This window comes from Leptosomus discolor, unplaced genomic scaffold (genome assembly GCF_034619465.1).
Source record: "Leptosomus discolor isolate bLepDis1 unplaced genomic scaffold, bLepDis1.hap2 HAP2_SCAFFOLD_35, whole genome shotgun sequence".
NCBI classification, from domain to species: domain Eukaryota; kingdom Metazoa; phylum Chordata; class Aves; order Leptosomiformes; family Leptosomidae; genus Leptosomus; species Leptosomus discolor.
Window position 1 is genome coordinate 462,584 of NW_028237764.1, and position 16,323 is coordinate 478,906.

Sequence of the window (16,323 nt, forward strand, 5' to 3'; positions counted from 1 at the left end):
CCAGAACTGCACACAGCATTTGAAGTGCGGCCTCACCAGTGCAGAGCACAGGGTTACGATCACCTCCCTGCTCCTGCTGGCCAAACCATTGCTGATACAGGCCAGGATGCTGTTGGCCTTCTTGGCCACCTGGGCACACTGCTGGCTCATGTTCCACCTACAATTGAGCAGCACCCCCAGGGCCTTTTCTGCCAGGCAGCTTTCCAGCCACTCAGCCTCAAGCCTGTAGCGCTGTGTGGGGTTGTTGTGACCCAGGTGCAGGACCCAGGCACTTGGCCTTGTTGAACCTCATGGCATTTGCCTCAGCCTATGGATCCAGCCTGTCCAGGTCCCACTGCAGAGCCCCCCTACTGTCGAGCAGATCAACACTCCCACCCGATTTAGTGTCATCTGCAAACTCACTGAGGGAGCACTCAGTCCCCTCATCCAGATCATCGATAAAGATGTTAAACAAGAAAGGTTCCAACACTGAGCCCTGGGGGGTCACTGCTTGTGACAAACCACCATCTGGATTGATCTCCATTCACCACAAACCCTGTGCTCGGCCATCCAGCCAGTTACCCTGACCCAACCTGAGCCAGTTGTAATGACCAGTAACTCCACACAACACACCTTTCCTCTGCTGAGTAACCACCATACCAAACGGAACCCAAGCTATGGACAGCATGGACTCAGTGGACAATTCATTGACAATTTCTTGGACATTTGAGAGGGGTGGCCCACAGTTAAAGCAGTGATACCTGTCTGTAAACAGCGTGATTGGAAGGGGATGGTTGCATATGAAGGTCTTTTGGATAGTGTGGGACCTGACTATGACAGAAATGGAATGGAATCAGGGGTGGAGATTGGACTGAGTCTGGCTGGGCTGGACTTACTTTTTTTCACGGAAGCTCCCATGGTGCTGTGTTTCAGATCTGTGACCAGAACAATGCTGAGAACACACGAATGTTCTGGCTGTTGCCGAAGAGTGTTTGCACAGTGTCAAGGCCTGCTCTGTTTCTGACTGTGCACATGCAGTGAATAGACTGAAGCGGTGAGGGTGCAAGAGGTTGGGGGGAGACACAACCAGGCCAATGACCCCATACGACCATCTTACCCCTCAAGTATTCTTGCTTTTACTTTTCTTTTCTCTTCCCCTGTCCAACTGAGGCTCGGGAGGGATGTAAGCAAGCTGCAGGGTGGTGCCCAAATTCTTGCTGGGGTTAACCCACAACACTTACAAACAAAGAAGATCTGGCCAGGAATGGAAAAATCAGGGGTGAGAAGTTAGAGTTGAGGATACTGAGAAAAAGGGAAGAAGGAAAAACCCAGCACTTCTGGAGGGCCTGCTGATTAACCTCCTTAGAAGAACCATTGAGTTACAGCCATGCTAAGAAGACGGGTGCAGAGAGCTCTTTGATATCAAGGATCTCCTCTTCATGATTCAGAATGGTCCACCTTGACATGTTGGAAGTCACATAAAGGTGGCAGGAGGCTGGCATGGCTGAGAAAGAAGCTGCTGGCTAAAACCAAGCATGAAGGGGAAGCCCAGAAAAGGTGCCAGCCGGCTGCCTTCCAGCCTCCTTGGTTCTGTGATTCTGGGCGGAGAGGGACACTCCAGAGCTCTCGGCAGCACTGTCCTCTTGCCAGGAGCTCCCTTCGTCCCAGGCAGGCAAAGGCAAGGTCAAGGTGGCTCTGATGGTGAGGAAACCTGGGGGTATTCCATGAAGGCTACAGGTCCTGACCTCCAGCCTCTGGGAAGGGAGAACATGTCCCTCAGGCGTTGCTCAGGCCTCTCCTGGGGACAGTCTGATCTGCACGGTGCAATGGCAAGCGCAGGTGTGGGACAAGTTAGGATATTTTGAGTAGGAAAAAAAAAAAACCAAGAGAGCCAAGGTCTTTCTCCCCTTGGCTATGGATGTTGTCTCAACCCCCAAGGCCTACCAAAAGCCCCCTTCACCTTATGGCACCAGTACCTCAGTGCCTCCTCAGCTCACCCAGGACAAACCCAGAAGCAGAGGATCTTGGCCCTGCCCTTGGCACTGCACATCCCCACATCACCCTGCCCCAGGAAGAACCCTGAGGAATGGCTGAGGGACAGGGTCTGCCTTGCAGGGGCTGGGGAGTCAGGGCTTGGCCTTTTGTCTTGATAAAGCACACCAAGGTTTACTCAGCATCAGAGCCACCTTCACCTTACCTTTGCCTACCTGTCCTCACTGCCTCCAGTTTTCTTTTTCAACCAGCCCCCAGGGAGGCTTTGTCAGTAATGTCCCTCAGTGGAACCCATTAGTGCTCCAAGAAACTTTGGAGTTTGCATCTCAATTTGACTCCTCCAGGGGTTTCCTCAACTTCCTCTCAGTGTCTGAGTTTCAAGGACTCAACATCAAAACCACCAGAGAGATGATTAAAAAGTTCTTGGGCTGTTGCTGTGCTGCTGATCTGGGCTGGGCTCCTGGGACAGAGAGAGCTCCTAGCAAGCAGGCAGAGCTGCAGGGAGACAGCTCTGCCCAGCAGCAGCTGCTCTGCAAAGCGCAGCAGGGCTGAGGGGGCTGCCTGTGGGCACCAAGGAGAAAGGAGCGGGGCAGAGAGAGGTTGAAGGCAGGGGAGAGGGGGAGGATGGCTGAGAGCTCACTGGAGGAGAACTCTTCCCAGCCTCTGACACAGTAAGTCTCTGGGTGCAGGGTGATGTGTCGGTGGTTCCTTGCAGGATCTCCTGAATGTGTACAACCTCTGGGATCTGTCTGTGATGGAGAAGAGGAAGACGGGGTGCAGAGCAGGGCTTCCCTCCTGCAGTGTGAGAGGGACAGGGCATGATGGCTGCCTTCTGGTAGGGATGGCTGTGGGTGTGAAGCCCGTTAGGGATGGCTTGAGGATGTGAAGGTGGGTGTCCAGCTAGGGGTGCCCAGGGCTGTCCTTCCGTGCGGATTATCTTCACCATGGGAGGCTGTGACCTTGGTCATGGACTCTGTCACCAGACTACATCAACACTCAACCTGCCCCGGGAGCTCCTCTTGAAGTTATGGGGAGTAGCTGTGTGTGGAAGGACAGATCCCCCGCAAAGATGCATCTCTCCTGACATGCAAAACTCTTCCTTCTGCAGAGAAAAGGGACTGAGAGCAACTGGCCTGAGATGCCACCAACATGGAGGTGCTGTGCTTTGCTGTGTAAGGAGAAGGCTTTCCCACGTGCCAGCTGTCTTCCTCTCCTGTTCCCCTTTTGCAGAAGGATCAAGGTATTGCTCTGCATTTTTTCTCCAATACCTGCTGCTCCTTTTTCTTACTTGTGGAAGATCTGGGTTGTGGGGGGAGTGTTATGCATCTCAGATGCATTTGAGTCACTGATCCTGGGGGGCTGTGGGCAATACAGTGTGTGGGACTTGGAAACAAGTTGATCCTCCCTACAGGAGGTGCTGGGCGCTGTCTTTCAGGCACCTGAGCATCTCCATGAGGTGAAGAGGTTGAAGTGCCCTTCCCCCGTGCTGCGTGCAACTCAGCAGAGGAAGATGGGAACCTAGTGACAGCCCCATTCTCCCCCACAGGCACGCTGCTGTTATCATGTCTGGAGAGAGCCAAGAGATGGAAAATGGGGGTGAGAAAGGTTCTGTGTTGGCCGTGAGTGACTCCGACTCAGACTTTGCTGTTCATTACAGCAGAGTTGGAAGGGCTGGGTCCCTCCCTGGGCTCTTCCCTCTCAGACACAGCAGGTCTGGGTGCTGACTCCATCACATTGGAATAAATAGGGACAATTGTCACACGGTCACTGAGGGAAATACCTCTTACTCAAGTGAAGTACCCATTGCCAGGAACACCTACTGAATGCACGGGCTGTTTGACACCTCTGCAATAGAACAGGTCTGACTTGTCTGGAGCCCCTGGTCAGAGCCCCTGCTCGTCAATCCTGAACTCACAAAAAGGAACTGATCGTGGTTCCTAGGAAAAAAAAAAAAAAAAAAAAAAGCCATTTTGGGTGTTTTGTCTTAGAAATGGCATAAAAGAGGTTCAGAGAAATCTATCCTCAATTGTCAATGTCTTCTCCTCTTACAGCAGTCCCCCATTCCTGCAGTGAAATAATGTCCAATGTCAGTTCCATCACAGAGTTCCTCCTCTTTAGATTTGGAGACACATGGGAGCTGCAGCTCTTGACCTTCGGGCTCTTCCTGGGCGTCTACCTGGCTGCCCTCCTGGGCAACGGACTCATCATCACTGCCGTAGCCTGTGACCCCCACCTCCACACCCCCATGTACTTCTTCCTCCTCAACCTCTCCCTCCTTGATCTGGGCTCCCTCACCACCACTCTCCCCAAAGCCATGGCCAACTCCCTCTGGAACACCAGGGTCATCTCCTACTCAGGATGTGTTGCACAGTTTTTTCTCTTTGTCTTCTTGCTCACAGCAGAATATTCTCTTCTCACAGTCATGGCCTACGACCACTACGTTGCCATCTGCAAACCCCTGCACTACGGGAACCTCTTGGGCAGCAGAGCTTGTGTCCACATGGTAGCAGCTGCCTGGGGCACTGCTTTTCCCTACGCTGTGCTGCACACGGCCAATACATTTTCACTGCCCCTCTGCCAGGGCAATGCTGTGGACCAGTTCTTCTGTGAAATCCCCCAGATCCTCAAGCTCTCCTGCTCAGACACCTACCTCAGGGAGGCTGGGCTACTTGTGGTCAGTGCCTGTTTAGTGTTGGGATGTTTTGTGTTCATTGTGGTGTCCTACGTGCAGATCTTCAGGGCCGTGCTGAGGATCCCCTCGGAGCAGGGACGCCACAAAGCCTTTTCCACCTGCCTCCCTCACCTGGCCGTGGTCTCCCTGTTTGTCAGCACTGCCATGTTTGCCTACCTGAAGCCCCCCTCCATCTCCTCCCCATCCCTGAACGTGGTAATGGCAGTTCTGTACTCGTTGTTGCCTCCAGTAGTGAACCCCCTCATCTACAGCATGAGGAACCAGGAGCTCAAGGACGCCCTGAGGAAAATGATGACTGGTTGCTTTTCAGAAGTAGCAATGAACCGCTCATATTCGACTGCATGTCCCTAGTAATGGAACACATTACTGGCATAGTCTGTATGTTTGGGAGGTTGTTTGACCTGGTTTCTTTGGGTTTAGCTTTTCTTGGTTGTATTAATTCTGTCCCCAAACCCTCCCCTTATTCTTTACCCTATTTCTGTGTCAGTGTTTGCTTGTTTTGCGTGCTCTAGAGACTTTGTGTAAATAAGGAGCTGTGGTCTCTGTGTGTTTATTCCACATAAAGGACCCTGCACCCACTTCTTTGTCTGAGTTCTTTTCTCCAAGATGTTCTGTGGAGCTGCAGGGGCAGCGTCTGTGTGCTGAGGTGGAGGGGGTAGTAGCCACCCTGAGCTGGGTCTGCCTCTCAGCCTCACCAGCATGGCCCTGGCCACCACAGCCCACTTGCTCTGCAGAGCAGCACCACCAGTTCAGGGTCTGTGGGGAGCCTGGGGAGGGGGTGCAGGAATGACCGTCCAGGTCAGCAGAGATGAGCTCTGTAGGGAAAAGCCTCTGTGGGGAGATGGGATGTGCTGGGAGAAGAGCAGGGCACCATGTGTGTGTGTGCAGGGGGGACATGGAAAGAGAAACCCTTTGGTGTGGGTGTCAGCTTGGGTCAGGCTGCCCTTTCCCTGGGGCAAAAGGACCTTCCTGAGCATCCCCAAGGCCAGTTGTCTCCTGCTGTCCTGGGGAGCAAGTTTGGCATTTGGGACTGCAAAATGCTCGGTGTGGGGATCTCCTCAGCATGCCGGCTGGATGAACGTTCTGTGGCCTGTTTCTTGCTCTGGGACGTGAGGGATGCGCAGAGCAGTGTGGAGATTGAGGGCACGGACTCGAATTTAGGATAAACCAAAGACCTTTATTGTTTGCCACAGTATCATTATATACTTTTCTCTACTAGCACACGCACCACTAAGCAAGCTGTGATTGATTTATGGGCATTGTCCGCGCGCCACTACCGCTAGCCCCATTGGCTGCTGTCCTGCAGGTTTGTGTTCTTCTCGTGTCTAAGGGTCCGCATCTGTTTACTTCCTTGTTCTCTTCCTTTACTCTTGTTCAAGGCTCAGGGCAGGAGCTGCCTGAATCCTCTTCCCACCCCTTCTCTCCTTGTTCCTCCTCAGTGCAACAGTGCCTGGCTGGCTTCCAAAGGTCGCCTCTGACTTACTCCTATATCTCCCCCTCCTTTGCTACAACCAAGACAGCTGTGACAGTCATATATTAAACGCTTAATACATTGCAGGAGACATGGTATACAGAGAAGGATATGTAGGAAGAGAAGCAGACAGACTAACAACAACTTAATAAGTGATTTAAACCAGCTAACAAAACCCCATCCCTCTAAAAGCTCATTCAGCTATTTCCATGTTTCATCAACCCATAGCTTGAGAACTCCGTCCTTCAGCATCTGGATACTTTTATGGATTGACTCAGAGTGATCTGATAAATTCATGCAACACATTCCTTCAAAATCCTCACATCCATGACTTGTGCTAAAAGCAAAACACCAATAGCTGTACGATTTTGCAGCGTGACATGCCCAACTATTACACAGGCTTCTGTAGAACAACTGCACTGGTGCTCGCTCTGAGTGACCAGTTACAGATCAAAGGAAACACACGTGACCAAGGCAAAGTAAAGCAAACACAGGAAAACAAGCTCAGCCCCTGTAACTCAGACTATTCCTAGCTAGCAGGAATCCACTTCTAGAAATCTGTCAAAGGCTTTTATATCTTTTCTTTTATCTTTTTTTTCTTTTTTCCCCTTTTTTCTCTCTTTTTTCTTTTTTTTTCCCTCTCTTTTTTTCTTTTTTTTTTTTCTTTTTTTTTCCTTCTTTTTTTTTTTCCCAATTTTCTTAGCAACAGACTTCCCTCCCGCCCAACCGAAAATTGACCAGGGTGGGAGGGGCAGGTCCATACTGCAGTGTTTTTGGAGGGGAGGGGGGAGGTCGTTTTTTGGGGGGTGGGGGGATGAGATCCATTTTTGGGGGGAGGGGGAAGGGTTGGGGTGACCCCAGGTGTGATGCCGGGGGTCCCTTTTTCCCCGCCATGAGCCTTCGGCATCGTCCTTGTCCTCCTTCCTCCTCGCCGGGGGTGGGCAATGGGAGGTGCTCAGCCAGGCCATGGGTGTCGGGGCCGCAGGGGTCGGGGCCGGCCGGCCCTGGCAGCTGAAGAGGAGGACGCTCTCACTGGGCGCGTCTCTCTCTGCCACACCAGGCAGACACCGTGGGAGCCGGCGCCGCCACCAGCACCAGCTGAGCCACCTTCAGCCGTGACAGCGTCCCATGGAACCAGGGGTACTCGGAGAGGGGGTACTCCAGGGGGTCCATCTGGCGCCTGTACTTAACCGGCAAGGCACGCAACATTTCCAAGTCCCCCTCTTTCCAAGCCTTGGGGCGAAATTCGTCCCATATCTCAGGGGAATAGATAGTACATGAGTCCACTCTGGGGACTGCGATCCTGACCCACTTCAAGATACACTTAAGTTGGGACTCAATTTTGGCCTCTCTCTCCTGCACATTTCGTTCCAATTCACTTTTTAAACTATTGAGATTCTTGCTTTGTTTATCCAGCTGCTCCTTCAGATTATTTAGCTCTTCATGACAGTCTTTTCCTCCGCAGACACAGAGCTATCCATTCTGCCCCGTTGCTCACCCCTGTCCTGCAGAGAAGATTAATGTGACTCCGCAATCCTTCTTCCTTTCAGCAGCCTGGGGAGTTCAACGGGGTTGCCACCGGATCAGCTACTCCTTAAGTTACATACCCAGCCGCTCACGTTTTTTCCTAGGTGATTACTTGTCCGGACGGCAGCTCTCAATCCGCTGCTTTATTCGTTCGGCTGGGCTCTCCACCGGTCGCTCACTGCCACAATTCAAGTCCCTGTTCGGGCGCCATTTGTGGAGATTGAGGGCATGGACTCCAATCGAGGGTGAATTGAAGACCTTTATTGTTTGCTACAGCATCATTATATACGTTTCTCTACTATAATACGTGCCACTAAGTAAGCTATGATTGGTGTACAGGCATTGTCCACACGCCACTACCGCTAGCCACATTGGCTGCTGTCCTGCAGGTTTGTGTTCTTCTCGTGTCTAAGGGTCTGCACCCGTTTACTTCCCTGTTCTCTTCCTTTGCTCTTGTTCAAGGCTCAGGGCAGGAGCTGCCTGAATCCTGTTACCTCTTTCCATCCCTTCTCTCCTTTAAAGCCACCACACCAGCAGCAGCACATACACAGCTGGGAAGACAGCGGGTCCCATCCCATTCCCCTCTCAGGCTCATCTGGGGTGAAGGTCATGAGGGGGCCTTGCATCCCCTGCAGCATTGACCCATGGATTTAGTTCACTTTGGTCCTTCCCCCTGACATGTTTGTCAGTCCCATGTTGCAGACTAAGAGATCTCTGTGGCTGCTCACGAGCCGCAGACATTCTCTGTCTCCCTGGGCACGGCTGAGTTTAACCGAGGTGTTGCGACGTGTTTCGATGGCTGCAGGGCCATTTGCAAGTCCTCGCGTTGCTCTTGTCTTTGCCAACTCCCGCTTGTGCTCCGTGCTCGTGTTCACCTGCTGGGGAATGGCTCCTCTGCCCATGCTCAGCCTCACCATCTTGTGTGCCACCCGACCCTCTGTGCCCAGTGCAGAGACTGCTTCTTCTGGGGCATCATCCCTTTGCTGAGAGGAGCCCGCACAGGCACCAGCTACTATGAACCAGGAGCGTTGCTCTCTCCTCCGTTGTGCTGCTGAGCTCCTTCACAGGGACTGCTGTGGTTTATGTCTCCATGTGAGGCACCATCCTGAGGATAACCTCTGTGCAAAGCCACAATAAGGCCTTCTTCACCTGGGTATCCTTCGCCTTCATATCCTCTATTTCTTCACTCCCTATCGCATAGGCTGGCTGCGTGTTTGATGATGCTGGACCTGAACAGAATCCGTCTGCAAATTTGCAGGTTCCCCTAAGGAGGTACCTTCAGGAGAAGAATAATTTTAGATAATTTAGGTGTCACCCAATGGAGTAAGAAGACACCAGCCTTTGAGTGTTTGAACTGACCCAGAAAATGGAAACTGGGATGACCACCTCTGATTCACCGATTCACCACGCTCAAACTGCTGGAGGTGACTGAGCTTGAGATTTTGCTCAAATGCAGCCAGTGGTTTAACCTCAGAAAGTTTTCCAGGCGAACCCAGTGCAGAACTTCCCCTGTGCCAGACTAGAGGCAAAGAACAAGCTGGGCATTTGGGATGTAAGACTAGCCTGACCCCAAGCTGAAATGTCGTGCCAACGTGGAGCACCACCCTATGCTGAAATTCCCATTTTGCTCCTTGGGTAATGCTACCCATTCTGCCCTGGGACAGAGCCTGAGGGGACAGCACAGCCTGTGGAGAACTTTTGTTTCACTGCTTCAAACCCACCAGCTCCTCCCCTCGCTCTCTTCCCCTTGAGTTGTGAATCATCCTGTGTCTGGTCTCATCTGCTCTGCTCCTTTCTATGTCTAAATTAACAGTAAAGATGAAGGGGAAAACATCGGTCGTTATTGTATATACTTCTCTCATGCTTCATTCTGTTAGATGCGTATTTTGATTTTAAAAAATAATAACTGAGTACATCCGAGATTTGAGACTTGAACAGTGAGTGTCACCGACTGTGCTGCAGGTGCCTGTGAGAACTTGTTTCCCAGAGGCTCCCTCTATACTCAATGGAGACAAGAGAAAACACTAGAGGCTGGGTCCTCCCAGCCTATAACTGGCACGCAAAAGAAAGCTTACAAATCTCTTCGGGACACCCTTGCTCTGCGTTTCGGTCAGGACATTTGAGGGTAATAGCAATGAGCAGCTGTTTGGAAACAACTGCATTTGAGTGCAGGCGGATGTCAGATGAGACTGTGTGGAACCACAGAAAATTTCAGTCACTATTTAGAGTACTAAGGAAGACAAGTCAGACTTGGTCCTTGTTCCCCCTTCCCACTCCTGTCCTCTCCTGAAGAAACAGAGAACAAGAAGCCATGGAAGAAAGTGGGGGATTACAGAAGAGATACTTGATATTACTTATTTTAAAATCAGCAGATTCTCAGCGATTCCTAGCCCAAAAAGGCAAGTATGGAAAAATAGAAAGAACAGCTTTTAACATACAGATTTGGTTTGATTATATTTGTTTTGCTTTTTTAGTATTCGTGCAATAGAAGAGGAGAGTTTGGCACATATGTGTGACAGAGGTTTGCAATAGGTCTGAGTGAATGAATTTGGGATTACCCAGGAATGGGATGAAATAGCTAACAGCCTCTTTAAAATGTGTTCTGGAGAAAGAAATCCTTTGTGAGTGTTTGGAAAGAGTAGAAAAGAGACAACAAATTCTGTGAGGACTCCCACTGAAATGCGAAACAGAAAAATTCAGGTGGGAGAAATGCTTGAAGGACTGTCTCTGTCTGTGTCATATAGCAAGACTGCAAGAAAGGAAAGCAGCAGAGAAGGAAGGACAGAACTTTTCACTCATAGGGTGAAATTATCACAGTTGGTTTTTGCCAGGTTCCTGTCTCCTCAGGATGAACTGAAATTGAGCATGGGAGCAGAAAATGAAAGTGCAGTTACTGAGTTCGTCCTAGAGGGTTTCTCAGGGCTTGATCAAAGACTACAGCTATTTCTCTCTCTGGTCCTTCTGCTCGTCTACCTGACAACAGTGATGGGGAATGTGACCATCATTTTCCTGGTGTGTATGGATCACCGCCTGCAAACCGCCATGTACTTTTTCATCAGCTACCTGTCCTTCCTGGAGATCTGGTTTACATCCTCCACAAGCATCAAACTCGTTGTGATCCTGGCTTCTCGTAGGAGAAGAATCTCCCTAAGCAGCTGCTTTGCCCAATCCTACTTCTATTTTGCACTGGGCTGCACAGAGTTGGCTCTTCTGGTTGTCATGTCCTTTGACCGCTATGTTGCCATCTGCCAGCCTTTGTGTTACGCTGCCATCATGAAGCCTCAGCTCTGCATCCGCCTGGTTGTTGCTGCTTGGGTCATGAGCATCACACTCATGAGTTACCGTCTGGTCCTCCTCTACGCGCTGACTTTCTGTGGCTCCAACAAGATCCACCATTTTTTTGGTGACAACTCCCCCTTGTTCAAATTGTCCTGCTCTGACACCAGCCTGCTTTGGAAACTAGACTCTTTTTTATTGCCATTTGTCATACTGGGTTCCTTATGTTTAACTCTGGCATTTTACATGGGCATCCTTCTCTGTATTCTACACCTTCCAGCAGCCTCTGGGAGGAAAAAAGCTTTTACTACATGTTCTTCCCATCTCACCACCTTGGCCATTGCATATGGGAGCTGCATTGCTCTCTACGTGTGTCCTTCCGAAGATGTTTCCTTGGAGACAAACAGAATCGTAGCTTTGCTGAACACCATCCTGTACCCATTCTTAAATCCATTCGTCTACAGCCTTAGAAACAAGGCTGTGACGCTGGCCCTGAACAAAGCCATTGCCCGTGGAACAGTACAGCTTTTCCCCTCATCATGATGCCTTTCTGGACAGTGATTCCAATGACCTGCTGTCACCTCTTAAATGATACCAGTGCATATGTATGTGACCTCCAAACACAGATGCCTCAGGAGGCTGATGTTCTTGTGGGATTGTGTCAGGCTAAGTGATACAAAGCTCATCTGTACAGTTGAAGAAAGCACTACCAATGGCAGAAGGAGTAGCTCAGCTAATACCCTGCCTCAGCTCTCCCATACCCATCCCAGGAGAGCCACCAGCTCATCAAAAGCCCTTCTCTGCAAACTAAGAAGAGTACAGAGGCACAGTGGCAGGTGGGAAGCCAGATTAAAGGCTCCTGAGGCATGAACAAGTTGTCCCAGCTCCTTCCAGGGCTGCCCTGGGAAAGCCATCAGCCCCATTTCCAGGTGTGATACCCATCAAGAGAAGTCACTGAGAGCAGCTTTCTGGATCATCACTTGGGCTAAGGGGACTGTTGCCTGGAGGTGGAGGACACCTTTTGGGATGCAGGGCAGGAGCTTTTTTGGATTGCACAGGACGTATTATGGGAAGTTTAGGGGAGGCTCTCGACCAGTGTAACCTGTTCTGTCTTCTCATGAATCTTTATTTCTAACTGTTTCCTGGGTGAGTGAGTCTCTCCTCTGTGTGAATCTCTGAGCACAGGGGTGTGAGTGCAGCAACTGCAGCAGGACCAGGGCATCAGACAGGCCTTGTGTCGTTTGTGCCAGCAACCGAGAGACTGGAGTAACTGGACGTCAGAGTTCGCGTGTGGGTGTGTATGTGAGACTGAGGTGGTCTGTACCAGCACCTAGAATGGGACTGTAGCCTCAGGGGCTCATACTGAGGAGACTGAGTGTCAGAGCCCAGGCGCTGGAGGGATCCATCCTGTACAGGTTTGTCTATAGAATAGAATGGTTCAGTTGGAAGGGGCCTACAATGATCATCCAGTCCAGCTGCCTGACCACTTCTCACCAAAAGATAAATCATGTACTTAAGGGCATTGTCCAAATGCCTCTTAAACACTGACAGGCTTGGGGTGTTGACCACCTCTCTAGGAAGCCTGTTGAAGGGTTTGACCACCCTCTTGGTAAAGAAATGCTTCCTAATGTCCAGTCTAAACCTCTCCTGGTGCAGCTTGGAACCATTCCCACATGCCCTGTCACAGGATATCAGGGAGGAGAGCTCAGCCCCTCCCTCTCCATGTCCCCATCTCAGGAAGCTGTCGAGAGCAATGAGGTCACTCCTCAGCCTCTTTATTTCCAAGTTACACACACCCACTCTCCTTAGCCGTTCCTCATAGGACATGCCTTCCAGCCCTGCCACCAGCTTTGTTGGCCTCCTCTGAGCACCTTAAGTATCTTAACATCCTTGAAAATTGTGGGGCCTGGAAGGGAACACAGGTGAGGCCACACCAACGCTGAACAGAGTGGGATAATCCCCTCTTTGGGCTGTCTGGTTCTACTCTGTTTGATGCACCCCAGCTTCCAGTTTGCCCTCTTGGCTGATGGGGAACCTTCGAGACTCCTGTTGAGCCTGCTGTCAACCAGCACCCCCAGATCCCGTTCTGCAGGGCTGCTCTCCAGCCACTCCTCTCCCAGTCTACACTTGTGACTGGTGTTCTTTCATCCCGGGAGTCGAATCTGACATTTGTTCTTGTTAAACACGGTGACAACTCTGGGTCATGGATACAGGTATTAAATTGAACAGGACCCAGAAAAGGTCTGTGTGTTCCCCACATACGTCCCAGTATGTATCCTTGCTAAGTCCACACTGCCTGCATTTGGACACATTCTTCTCTTTTAGGTGCCCAGGAACGTCACCCAAGAGGACTCTAATTGATGGCACACTCCTCACCAAAATGAGCTTTTAGAATCATAGAATCATGGATAGATTTGGTTGGAAGGGACATTCAATGGTCATCTAAAGACACTGAAATCATTTAGTCCAAACCCCAGCTGAGGCAGGGCCAGCTGGAGCAGGTTGCTGAAGACCTGGTCGAGGTCGGTTGATGGAGACTCCACCAATCCACTGGGGCACTCTGTTCCAGTTGTTGACCACCCTTCCAGTCAAAAAGCATTTACCTGTTTCAGACAGAATTTTGTGTCTATATATCTGTGTCCATCACCCCCTTGTCACTGGGAACTACCAAGAAAAGTTTGGCTCCCTGGTCTTCATGCCCTCCCATCAGGTATTCCTATACATTAATAAAATCCCTCCAAGCTTCCTTCTCCAGACTGAACAGTCCCACAACTCTCAGCCTTAACACCTATGAAAGCTGCTCCAGTCCCTTAAACCAGCTCTGTGGCCCTTTGCTGGACTTTCTTTAGTAGATCAGCAACTTCCTCGCCCTGGGCAGCCCAGCACTGGACACAGCACTCCAGGTGTGGCACCACCAGTGCTGAGTGGAGGGGAAGGGTCACCTCCCTCCACCTGCCAGCAACGCTTTTCCTAATGCAGTTTTAACCTAATGTTTCTCTACCCGTCCCGACTGGAATGGCCTGACTTGGGTAGAAGAATATTGAGGGAGACCACGGCAAGGGTTGGGCTGAAGCTGAGGCAAATGGCAGCCACTTTTTATCTGCTCGTGCACAAGTGCAGGCTGTCAGGTTGGTGAGGCACGAGTGACCCTTGGAGAGCCCATGTTGACAGTCACTCTCTCGCAGGTGCTCAGAACTGTCACCCATGAGGACTCTCAGTGATGTCACACTCCTCCCCAGCGTGAGCTTGTACAGTCTGGGGTTCCCTGGGATGCACTTTCGGCCTCTTTCAAAGATGGATGTTTGTCCTCTCTCAGAAGAGACCTCTGCCATTCCCATGACCTTTCCAAAGGGATATTCCAAAGAGATATCCATCTTCCCCTGTGAGTTCACTAACACTGTTCTTCCTGTTCTATGGTGGATTTAATTTCTTTAATCTTTCAGATATTTGCACCTGTTCAGGATACAATGACCATTTCTGAAGTCATCTTTTCAGATGCAGACTAACAAAGATCATTACTCTCATGTTTCCTCCTCCCCTTAATCTTTGTTCATTCAGATGCCTCTCACCTATGCTGCTGTTTTGAGCTTCAGGCAGTAAAATCTTACCTGTCTTTCAACAGTCTGATTGTGTCCTTAGCCAACTTTTTCGTTGTCTTTATTTCTAATTATCTTGTATCCACCTACTGTAGATATTTCTCCTCAGATTATCGCTTGTAGGAAGTTCAAGCTCATTAGAGACAGCTCGGACAGAGCATGTGCTTGCAGAGTGTGTTTTATTGTTCATGAAACTTCATCATGCCTCACTGTTCTCTACACATCAGGAAAGTTCTTCTGTGCCCGCGTGCAGCCGGGTCTGTCAGGAGATCAGGCGGGAGATGATGCAATGGAGCTGTAACATCCAGCTGCAGAATGCAGGGGAGAAGGCTGATATGACAAAAAGTGATGCAAGCTAAAGGGGACAATGAGGAAAACTATGGGGTTGGGGAGGTGAGGAGTAAGGTTGTCCATACAGTGTCAGACCTCAAAAAAATGCCTTTCTGACCAGTCCAGACCTCCTAAGGAGACCCTTGGGATCGTTAGCACTTAGAGAATGCTGCTCTAACCCCTTCGCTGAAAGAAAAGGCAGAAGGTGTAACCCTTAAAAAAAAATATAATAATTCTTAGATGCACTTTGAAAGCTTCCTCCTGAACTACACTATGAAATAGCTCCAGTTATCTGTGCAAGTTTTGAAGACTTGAAGAAAATGGCAAGTTAAACACCTCATTAGGGCATTTGGGGCTCATTCCATGACCCTCAGGTACTGAGAGAAGCCTGAAGAAACCTCTCCAGAAGTCAAAGTCAGAAGCAAAACCCAGAAGTCCCTTGAAGCCCTGACTGCCCCCCCTGAGGGCCCTTACTGACAAAGCCTCCCCAGGGCCTCCTTAGAGCAGATCACTGGAGGCCATGCTTGCAGGCAGGCCAAGGCCCTGTGCAGGGGGCTGGAATGCTGAGAAAACCCTTTGCTTTGCTTTAGGAAGCAGAAAGGCCAAGCCCTGACCCTCAGGCCCTGCCAAGGCCCATCCTGACACCCTCCAAGTTCCATCTCACCAGCCTCGCTGGCAGAGGCAACTGCTCTAGCCAAGAGGACCAAGACCTCAGGCCTCTTGGACCTTTCAGCTTGCTACAGCCCTTGGCCATCTCTCCTGCAGCCTGTCCTGCCCTGCCCCAAGCCTGCCCCTCTTTCCCTTCAGGCCATTGACACCCTGTTTGCTTTCCCACCCAGCTCTCACCCCACAATTTCTACACCTTCCCTCATGTCTCTCCACTCTTGCTGGCCATTCCATGAAACACAAAGCCATAGGCTGATCCAGACCCCTCTTGGTGACCTCTTGCACCACAAAGCTACCCTTGGAGTTACATCTCTTTTGGGTTCACCTCCAGTCTGAACCTTCCAAGCTGGACTTTGTGGAGCTTTCCTTCTCTTCCCACTACCAAGAAAATCTCCATCAGATCTGAAACCACCCTTCAAGCAGGTGCGCGCTGCTCTTGTGCCCTGAGCCTCCACTTCAGTAAGCTAAAGAAGCCCAGAACTTTCATCCTCCACGTACAGGCTCCAAACTCCAGCCTGGCAGATCTCCTCAGCAGTCCTTCGTTTCCTCCCCATTCCTCCAGGCAAGGCAGCCCCAAAGCCAGAGTCTAGTCATCCAGATGCAGCCACACCAGTGCCGAGTCGAGGGGGATTACAGGTGCCTTGTCTGGGTGGCCACGCGCCCCCTAATGCAGCCCCGTCTCTGAGCCCCATCTGCAGCTGGCCTTCCACACGGTGAGCGTGTACCACCGGCTCCTCTGGCATCCCTCGTAGTGCCCAGGCCCTTCTCCTCAGGGTCACTCCTGAGCTGCTCAG

The 16,323-nt window shown here is 50.8% G+C and overlaps 2 protein-coding genes across 2 annotated transcripts; both read left to right on the forward strand.

Moving 5' to 3' along the window:
• Window positions 1–4,048: 4,048 nt before the first annotated feature.
• Window positions 4,049–5,014, forward strand: LOC147412887 (olfactory receptor 14C36-like). The gene has a single exon (XM_086480765.1). It carries the CDS (start codon window positions 4,049–4,051, stop codon window positions 5,012–5,014), a length of 966 nt encoding a protein of 321 aa, XP_086336891.1.
• Window positions 5,015–10,526: 5,512 nt separating this feature from the next.
• Window positions 10,527–13,298, forward strand: LOC147412888 (olfactory receptor 6F1-like). The gene is made up of 4 exons (XM_086480766.1): window positions 10,527–11,064; window positions 11,323–11,456; window positions 13,058–13,150; window positions 13,263–13,298. The coding sequence occupies exons 1-4, from the start codon at window positions 10,527–10,529 to the stop codon at window positions 13,296–13,298; spliced, it is 801 nt and encodes a 266-aa protein (XP_086336892.1).
• Window positions 13,299–16,323: the final 3,025 nt, after the last annotated feature.